The sequence below is a fragment of the Caenorhabditis elegans genome, chromosome X (assembly GCF_000002985.6).
Source record: "Caenorhabditis elegans chromosome X".
Taxonomy (NCBI): domain Eukaryota; kingdom Metazoa; phylum Nematoda; class Chromadorea; order Rhabditida; family Rhabditidae; genus Caenorhabditis; species Caenorhabditis elegans.
The window spans coordinates 9,202,647-9,213,162 of record NC_003284.9 but is presented as its reverse complement, the minus strand read 5'-3'; the positions used below and the strand labels follow the sequence as shown (position 1 = coordinate 9,213,162).

General features: G+C 31.7%; 1 protein-coding gene across 1 annotated transcript; it reads right to left on the bottom strand.

Moving 5' to 3' along the window:
* Window positions 1–838: 838 nt before the first annotated feature.
* crb-3 (Syndecan) lies at window positions 839–2,019 on the bottom strand. Its single transcript, NM_001047759.6, has 2 exons — window positions 1,784–2,019; window positions 839–1,176 (listed from the first exon to the last, which is right to left on the bottom strand). Exons 1-2 carry the CDS (start codon window positions 1,925–1,927, stop codon window positions 1,018–1,020), a joined length of 303 nt encoding a protein of 100 aa, NP_001041224.1. The 5' UTR covers window positions 1,928–2,019; the 3' UTR covers window positions 839–1,017.
* Window positions 2,020–10,516: the final 8,497 nt, after the last annotated feature.

Genomic DNA, 10,516 nt, shown 5'->3' with positions numbered 1-10,516 from the left:
TGTCTTTCAAAAACGTTATAAGTGTGAACGATAAGTTACTGGATGCATCTTGAAGTTTCAAGCTTCCAGAAAAATAACAATTACATAATGAAAATACTATCAAGTAAAATTGTTGTAATAGTGTTATATTACAACTTTCCAAGTACAAACCGGCAAATAAAAAAAAACTAACAACTGAAAATGATACCAGACTGAAACAAAAAAAAATGGCGTGCGCCAAAATGGCATCATGTCCATATTTCGCCTCTGTCACGTTGTGTGTAAACACAAATCTTATCTTTAAACTCTTTGAAGGTTGTGCTCAGCCACGCAATCAAAAAATGGAAGAGTCAGCAAAAATGTTTAACCTGAAATATAATGTGCACTGAAATTTTTCATTTCGTGCGCTAAAGATCAAACATTCAATTTTTAATAATTTTTGTAAGTAATTCGCTGTCTGTAACTTGCTCAAAACAAATTATGTTCTTGAAAATTTAATTAGATATTCGATAAATATCTTGTTAGTTTTTCTCGTTTTCAGAACATTTAAATTTATGATAATTATATTTTACTATTTTACTTAACGTTGACAGTCGTAGGCTTGAAAAGCGGGTATGGGCTACTCATTCATAGAAAAAAAAGTAACGTGTAGTACTCGGTGTTCAGGAAATGATTTCTTCTCAGTATAGGTTTGAAAAATTAATGAAAAATATTCATTTCTTTGCTTTTAATTGTTTGATAATTACAAAAATAAAATTTAGAAAACGTATCCACTTACAACATTTCTTAATGCCTTTCATATATGTTCATAATCATGTCAGTTTTCATGAATATATAAACTTCACTTTAACAATCTTTTTTTGCGGATAAGTTTTATTTTTGTACAAATCGTTTAATCGATGACCAAGGCAAAGCGAGACTAATTCAATGTATGTCATGCGTGATTAGAGTAGAAATTTCCAGAAAGAACAGTAACGGGGAACAATAAATACACATATAAAAGCGCCCAATTTGATTGAAATGAATAATAAAAATATTTTAGATAAGTCCTTCTACATTCGGAGGTTGAAGATATGGTAGGTCTTTTGCGTGATGTTGTTCTTCAAATTGTGGACGGTATTCACCATGGTTTTTTCGTCTATCTTTCACATATTTGAATGCAAAGAAGCCGACGACTCCAATCAGGAGCACTCCAATCTGTAGTAATATGCAAATTTTATTCAACTGTATTCTTTAGGTATTCCGTGCGTGTTATTAAGATTCTAAAAATTATATTATCAGGAATTCAAAAATCAATTGGCAATTGAATTTGGCGACAAACGTTTATGTATGTATAACGCTCATACATCTACCCAAAATAACTACAAAACGAAACATTAATATATTTTATAGTAACCGTTAAATAATTTACTCATAAAGAAATAATTAAATCAATTTATAATATACAAGTTGGGAAATTAGTTCAAACTTGTTCGAAAAACGAACAAATTTTAAAGCTAATATTTTTTAAGAAAACGTTTTCCCAGTTCCGTAATTTACTGAACATAATAAACATTAAGCTCGAGAGGTTTGTTAAAATATATGTTGTCCATAATTTTTATCAGTGTCTTAAACCTATTTCTGTATTACATTTTTTGAGACTGTTTAGTTTTGAAGGTTCAAAAAATATTTTCAAATTTACTTCACCTATCTTTCAACGCAAGATATATATGATATTTAACTTGTGAGTCAACATTAAATAATTGGTTTAACACACATTTTCAGAACTCATTCAGAGTTCAACCCATGTTTTTAAATGACTCACAACTACTGCAATGACAATCCCCGCAATTGCTCCACCAGATAATCCACCACCTTTGTTTGATGCTTCCACGGCTTCCTGACTGACAGCTTCTATCAAAGAAACTGTCGCTTCAGTAACCATGCCAACCGTACTGTTTGACGCCATTTTCCGGTAGAATGCACGTCTAGGTGGACATATACAGAAGAGATCTTCTCCGTCCAAACGGCAACCAGAAATAATCGGAGAAAGTGTTGATGCTGAAAAAATAAAGGAACCTAGGAGTTGAATCAAGGAAATAACATTTTGAAAATAAAAAAAACTTCTAGAATACGAAAACTAGTTTTTCCTATCACCCAGCAAGGCGTTAAATATGTGAAAAAAAGGAATTAACTTGACCATCTCCGTCTCCTAAAATTGATGTATCTAATACAGTAAAAATGAATCTTTTAAGTTAACCTCTAGAAGTTTACGTTAGGACAGTGTGAGAGTAGTTCGTTTATTTTTTGGGTTATCCAGTTTCTCGAGTTTTTGATTTTGGAATTTTATATTATAAACAACGAAGTTTTGTGGGAGAATATGAAAATAAAAAAATGAGGGGAGAAATGAATCATTAGTCAAAAAATAAGTGATAAAAAGAAATGAGACTGTGGAGAAAGTATACAATCAAAAGAAAAGACAAACAAGCAATGATTCAAAAATTAAATGTATGCATTTTTTTTTAAATTAAAAAAAAAAGTATTTAAAAAACGTCAAAAGGAAAAAAGTCTTAATTTGTCAACACTATCTATTTTTTAATTCTAGTTTAGTATAAAGTAAAACTATAGAAAGATTATAGATTTTTATGAATTACTATACCTCAAATTAAAACTTATCATTGATAGGTTTGTGTATTTGCAGTTGTTAACTCTCAACCAACCCAACCAACTTGAGGCAGGTGCTTTTTGTATTTATTTTTTGAATCAAAACCACGGCAAAGTTAGTTCAAACCGCTCAAGTTCTTAATCGATGCATCAAGTGCAGTTTAATAACAAAGAATAAATAACACAAAAGACTCTCGAATGTTTGTACAGAAACGACACGGTGTTTGTGGCAGGTCGCGATGCAAAGAGCTTGGAACTGATAATGGAATATGAAATACAATTTGTTATGAAATTGTGATATGCAATTTGTATATGAATAGGAAGAAAGAGCATAAATGTGTCCTCTACCGTGGGGAGTGGTGACCGATCACACAAACGTCAAACAAAACACGTTGAAACTTTAGGCAAATAAGAGCAGTCGGGTTTGATGAAGCAAACCTACTTGGAGAGGGTAATGTTTTGATGTGATAAAGCTAGCTGATCAAATTATTGAAATAAAAGATATATCTGAATTTGAATATTATTTGCACAAATTTCATACGGATATTATTAAAATTGTATGGAATATCACAATCAAATAATAATATTAACGGATCACAATAAAATTTTTGTCCGTTTCAATAAATACATAAAAATTAAGACATTCAACGTTATTGAGAGTCATCTAATTTCAATATCAAAAATGATATTTTTCCCAGTACTAATATTCAAACACAAATTGAAAACTTAATTCGTTTCAATTATTGCTAACACAATATTCAGTTGCATTACGAGTGAAAATATGAATATTGAGTTGCAAGTTTCTTTAATTTCCACATTCTGTCAAGGTCTATTCAAATTCAAAAAAAATTAAAGATTCTAATATATTCGTACAACGTACAATTTTCTTACATCCAAAATTGTGTGTAATAGTAGTATAATAGCAGTGAAAGTGGTTATAATAACATAAACATCAATTACAATTTTGCCATCTTGACCAAAAGAAATGATAGCAGTAAAACATCATAAAGTTGAGAGATGATTATTAAACCACGTTTGAAAAAACACAAACTAGTTTTCTAAAATATTTTGAGTAGTACTATGCTTAGATACCAGCTATATGTCTTTGGTTAGCCAATGTGAAATTTGAGTCATTGCACATGTTCCAGGTTAGGTATTATTCATACGAGTGGGAGCAGAGGTGACAGAGACAGGGAGAAATATGGGTGGAGGGAAATGTTTGAATACTGAATTGCCTCGGCATGAACTGAATGTATTTACAGACACTATGGGAGAGAAGGTGACGTTCAGTATTGTATGGTGATATTCGACACTTGAATGTATGTTGTCTTTTCAATAGGCTTGGAAATAATTGAGAATCAGTTTTTCTCTAAAGAGAGTTTGAAATATTCGGCACGAGCAAAGTTGATTACCATCTTTTCAGCTACGAAATGTTACCGTGTGGGAGAGTTAAACTCATATTTAAACTCAGAAAAAATTATTCATTATTAACTTAAATTGAAATTTTTTTGGAAACTTAAAAAAAGGTTGAAACAATGCAAAATGAAAAATTTTAATGAAAAGGAAAAATGAAAAAAAATCATTCAATATTTGAATTTTGACAATTTCCATTTTGCTTGGAATAAAAGGAAAACGAGAGTAACATAGATCAAGTATTCTAAAATTTAGCAGCGATTGCAAAAATCAAGTTGAAAAAACTATCCGTGAATTATTCAATATGAAAACATGTTAAACTTATTTTAAAAACAAAATATTCATATTGCAACAAAAAAGAAACTTCTGGAAATATGGTAGGAGTATAAACAGTTTTGCGTGAATAGTGTATGAAAGTCTTGATAAGAAAATTTTTTTTTAAATGTGTCAGGACGTTTATGTGAATGTGTGTATATGTGTGGGGTTGACAGTTATCATTTGCATGACTAACTAACAATGTGGGAACACGAGAGAAAATTTCTTCAGGATAAAAAAAACAGTAATATTCAGATTGATAGAAAATTGAAAAAAAGTATTACTGGAATGAAAATCCCAGTGATACTGTTTTAAATAATTAGAACTACCTTTTTTACAAAAAAAACAGCAAATTACCGTAAACGATTTTGACCATTGAAATACTGAACTGTTCTCAAAAAAAAATACAGAGCTAAAATGACTTAATCTATGTAAAAAAATTAAAAAAACGGTACTTGTGTATTATACCCCCGCCATTTTAAAATTGATAAAATTTCCATTAATTTATCTGTTTAAATTAAACGTGATACCCATTCTCCTTGTTAGGCTTAGAAATTGTGTTTTCCTGAGCCTAAAATTCCACACGTTTTTATTTTATAAGTTAAAAAATTAATTTTTAAAATGGCGGGGGTATTATACACAAGTACCAAAAAAACTTTTAAATACTGGTATTAAAAACGTTGGAAAATATTTTTTAACGTCATGAAAACAGTTGATTGAAGGTGGTCTATTCGAATTTTTTTATTGCTTTATTAGACTCAAAATTGTCTGAATACACCGCATTTAATAATGACATTTCTTGAAAACTTCTCAAAAAAAAGTTAAGACGGGTCAAAAAATATAACAAGTTAAAATTAGAAATTTGACCGACTTGTCAATGTCGCAGCGGCTGAAAACAAGTTTTTTGGTAAAAAAATGTTTTTTTTTTGAGCCGGCATAAATTTTTTTTGAGAAGTTTGTACGAAGTTTTTTTTTTATGAAATTCAGTGTTTTCAGCTAATTTTGAGTCTAATAAAGCAATTTAAAAAATTCGACTACACCACCTTTAATAAAATTGAATGAATCATTGAGTGAATCCGTATAAACGTATAAACGTATACGTATGTATAAATGTTTTTATTTCATTTGTACAATAAACCTTCAACTTTGATAACTGACTGAGCACTACAGATCTTCAGAATTGAAAATGATTGGGACTTAAATTTCAAATAGTTAAACTAAGGTCAATAAATAAGTTTTTTTGAAGAATTATCGGAGCTCCCCGAAAGATAATAATCCATCATTTCTTGTATTTTCTAATGCTTTTATTTAAAATTTAAGTTACAAAAGTAAACTGAATCAAAAATCGGTAAAGTTTTCTCAGTTCAAAACAAACAATTGAACATCTAGAAAGGTAGAAATACATTTATGGTGATTCGTGTTTCATTCAATCAAGAATATCACATGTTGTGTGATTAGAATAGACAAAATGGAAAATAGGTGGTAGAAAAAAGGAGAAGAAAAAAAAAACAAAAACTGGTCATTCATTCTTTCAATCAGTGGCGTAGCAATACAAAAAACGGTGATATCGCAATTAAATATGATTAGATCAAGGGAACATGTGAAATGTTGACAGAAAGCTATCAAGTTGCCACGCATTTCTCGCACATTTTGATCTACGTATCTCTACGTAATCGTTCTCTTCTCACAAAAATTCTTGAGCATGCCTTGTTGTCAAGGATAGTGGAGGAAACTAAAAGTTGGCAAATATTACTAGACTTTTTGATATTCTTCCTCTGTTAACTAGGTCAAATGACACTTAGTAGTAGAAAGGAAAAAGACATTGAAGGGAGGTTAACCCGGTGTTTACACTTTGAGTAACTTATAAATGACCTTTCGCGGCAAACCGGAAGCTTTTCGATGGTCTTGCTTCATTTTCTACTATTTCAAAAGGAGGCTTAGTTTAAACCAAAAAAATGTGTTTCGAAGATTTGGGCCACATATTTGAAAATAAAATTTAGTAATGCAAAATGTGAGAGTGATACGTTTTTGAAATGAAGCATGACAATTTTTTAAATAATCACTTAAAACGTAATTATCATTTGAAAAATCCCATTTTAGTTTCAAACTTTGAAATGTGTCGTGAACACTAGGTATGTTGAATAAGGACTGTAAATAAAAACTTTGAAATGTGTCGTGAACACTAGGTATGTTGAATAAGGACTGTAAATAGAAATTTCAACACTATTATGAAAGAAAATTGTTTTTGAAATAATCAAGCAGCAATTGTATGACTATTTTCGAGCAGTATTGCCTAATAACAGAACACAACTTCCAAAAAAATGTATCGATAGAATTCATAAGGAAAAAAATATGACAATGGAAATCCTAAAAATAAAGAAGTACTTGAGTATTATTTTTACAATATACATAAATAAGAATTAATCAATTAATTTTTATTAAAAACGTGATATTTATATTAAATTTTTTGGCATAGAATAATACATTTTTTTAGCTTAACGATACAAATGGATTCCAATTTTAATTTACATGCAATAATTAAGGAGAAATCAAACTTTTTTCAAAATAGGGATATAATATACAAGTAACCATGATATTAATTAAAAAACAGTATTATATTTTAAAACAAATATCTTTGACTCTAACTGATTGAAAAGTTCTTTTCACGTTTACATGTACAATACTAAGCAAAGATTTTCTCGGTCTCTCGCAAAAATGTATGTAAACTCGGAGAAGCTGGACAACAATCAAGACAAAAGGTCCTTTTTTCTTCTAATGTCTCAAGGGGCGCATTAATTCTGACTAACAGCTACTTGGATAGACAAACGATAGAGTTTCGAATAGAGCCAAACCAATTTGCTTTTCTAGTATTTTGTGAACTTTATTTATTTATCTTGGACATTGGTTTCTATTTGAAGAAACCATAAATATTGCTGGAAAAAGTGAAACAATAGATTAAAGTAAAGTAAAGTAAAAAAAAATAAATAGAAGTCATCTTCCTGAAACTTGATCAGTAGCAATGGATTAATCAGTTTTGAAATTGAAAAAAGTTTTTATAATATTAAACAAAATTTCTGCGCACTGATGCAATTTCACCCTTGAAAGTAAGCTCTTACTTGTGAGACGTTTGTATCAATTTGGTTCAACTTAAAAGAAATGAAAACAAGTAAAAATAAACAAATCTTTATGGAACCCAGTGTTTAAAAAAAACTTTATTTTTTAATAACTTTTCAAATATCAACTATCAACAACTTCAAATATCGACAACTAATGATAATAAAAGTTTAAGAAACAACAACAAAAAAGAAAGAAATCTTTATGTTCAAAAAAAGTTGGAATTTGTAGAAACCTGATTTGCAACTACCGCAACATAGGTCTTCAAGGACAATTTCACCTAACCTTCCGAAAAATATTTTTTTTGTCCCGAATAAATTCCAAAAAGACAAAAAGACAGAATGTAAGTAGTTGAAACACCAGTTTCATAGTTTTCTATTTAAATGAAAATTTAGAAACAAAAAAATAAAAAAATAAAACTATATATCATTCACATTTTCTCCAATAAACAGAAGTGCTTCGTATAACATATCTTGTCATAGTGAAATTTTTGAAAAACGAAAAGAAGATACATACATGGGGTGTAGAGATAAGACAAAAATGTTTCAAATAGGTGCGGATAAAAGATTCTTCGTTTTTATCTTCTCACCTTTTTTCTTCTTTCGATCACTCGTGAGGTTTCCTTTTGTCAAGTACTACACACATTTCTCAATTGAATGAGTAAAAAATAGTAATGCAAATAATTATTGAGTATATTTAATGAGCAAAAGAGAGGGCTGACTGTTCAGAAATCGGGAACAAATAGCTGGAGACTAATATCAATATTTACAGTACGTGGGTTGTAATATTTTCAGGTGTTTTTTCGACCGGAAAATTGATTTTAAAAAATGTATATATTCTTGTAACCGGTACTCATTACCGTTTTGTCTCAAATAGTATTGTTTGTATGAACACTCAATTGAACATTTTGAGTGAGAGTCTAATAGAGAGTGCAAGTATATTTTTCGATCAGTAGTTTTGAGTGTAAGATTCATAAGACCTATGTTCCCAGGGGGCATCGCGTTCTAAGGGGGCATTGGGTCAAAGGGGGCATCCGTTTGAAGGCAGCATCCGTCCGGGTACCAGTTTAAATTCGCACAGGTTCCAATCAGTTCAAAAGGGACGTCGCGAAGAGTCTGTGTAAATTTCAAGTAAACTTTATGAAGCTGTCTATGTAATAAAAAAGTATTACTGTCATCTTCTGATGAGTTGGTGATGATTTTCGAGATCATGAAGGGGGATCTTATGAACCTTTTCCGACATTTTTTTGTGGAAAGATTATCAAGAACTGTTTAGTAATTGTAAAAAATATGAAATTTTGCGTTTCATAAAGTTTACTTGAAATTTACAAAAACTCTTTGCGACGTCCCTTTTGAACGGATGCCCCCTTTGACCCAATGCCCCTTCAAAACGCAATGCCCCTCTCCCGATGCCCCCTGGGAACATAGGCCAATTTATAAAGTTTCGGATGTAACTTGAACAAACAAATTATTTCAAATTCCTCTTATTACACGTTGTTTCTTTTTTTAGAAAATTGAAATTTGAGGAATGTTTTATTTACATCATTTACCAAAATGTATAGAAAAAACTTCACGAAAACTGACTCACCTATCAAACAGTTGAAATTTCTCCAGCAAAATATATGTGAACATGGTGGTGATTCCGCGCAGCTTGTCTGGCTTGCAATTAAGACAAATGGCTCATAGGAGCAATATATTTTTGGTCTCATTTTTCACTTTCAAAAGTTTAAAAACACGAGAAAGAATACTCGTGAGTGATAATAACAATGTCAGAAATGCGGCTAAGAGCAATCGGTTAAACACTTCAAACTTATGTTTGTAGTTTTTTGATGACTATTTTCTTGTCTAAATGCAGAACAGAACACTTTTATTTACTTACAACAAAATATATAAGCTAAACTTTTATACAAAACTTAACGTCCTGAGATGGTTTTATTTTCTGCGATACTATCCTGCAAAGAAAACACCTATAAAACAACTTACATTTGTGACGTGTCAAGGTTAATGGAACTGGACATTGTAGGACGGTTAATTTTGAGTGGTATAAGAAAAGCGAACTTTGTTGACACGTCAGCTAATCGAAGGGAGTCGGAAACCCACTGACGGTCAATTCGCGCGGATGGACTCGGAGCATAATGTCGAAGGACGCGCGGATAAGAATGTTGTGAGGATTCAATAACAGAACACAATTATTACACGAATTCAAGTTTATTTATCCATTCCCGTTGTTTTGGGTGGATTGAATATAATAAAGAAAGTATGAAAATAAATTATATTTTAGGCCCAAATTTAGGGATTGACGTTGGAATTGGACTTGAAGACGTGCAAACGGGCAAAAAAGGACCGGATCGTGTGGATCTGTGTCCACACGAATTTATGGAATGAGAAAATATGGAAAAACTCATTAAAAAATATATATTTCGGAAAAAGTAGAAGGAAGAGTTAATCTGTATCGCTTTACTATAAAAACCGAATCATCTGTACCGCGCAAACGATACTCCGCCATAACGCTGCACGGCGTTTAGTGGGGCGCGTTTGCATCTGGACAGAATGGCGGCTTTTTGAATAATGGATTTGGGGGAAAACACACATAGCTAAATTGGGAAATAAAGGACGACTGGGAGCTGGTGAGTGAGGGAGCCAAGCTCTCAGTCCTAAAAGTCCTTTAGGTTGAGAGATTCCTGAGGGATTACGGGGAATCGACAACATTCCGGGGGTGAAGGATCCGACAAGACGCGAGTAATCTCGGCGTGATTGTAGTTGATGTACGGGGCCTTAGCTTTTCGACCGAGATATTCTCTAGTACGACCTTGTGGCAGTCTGGTCTCTGCGTTGTCGTAAGCTATCTCGGGGATCGCCGTGATGGGGTCCACGTACTCAACTGGTCTGTCTTCAGCCTCCCCATCTTCGTGGAAGAGTGGATTGTTAGTATCGTAGTCGGGTCCTTCAAAATCATCTATCTCAGACCCAATAGCTTCGTGTGATTTCCACCTATCCAGAGTGATATCTCTAGGTTCTTCACCGATGTTCGGGAGAATTTGGGCTGGGAACGC

What these genes read in the sequence shown, in the direction of transcription:
- crb-3 (NM_001047759.6), bottom strand. Translation starts at nt 1,927, where the DNA reads ATGGCGTCAAACAGTACGGTTGGCATGGTTACTGAAGCGACAGTTTCT. An exon ending in GGATTGTCATTGCAGTAGTT is followed by an intron (nt 1,177 to 1,783) that starts GTGAGTCATTTA and finishes ATATTACTACAG; the next exon opens with ATTGGAGTGCTCCTGATTGG.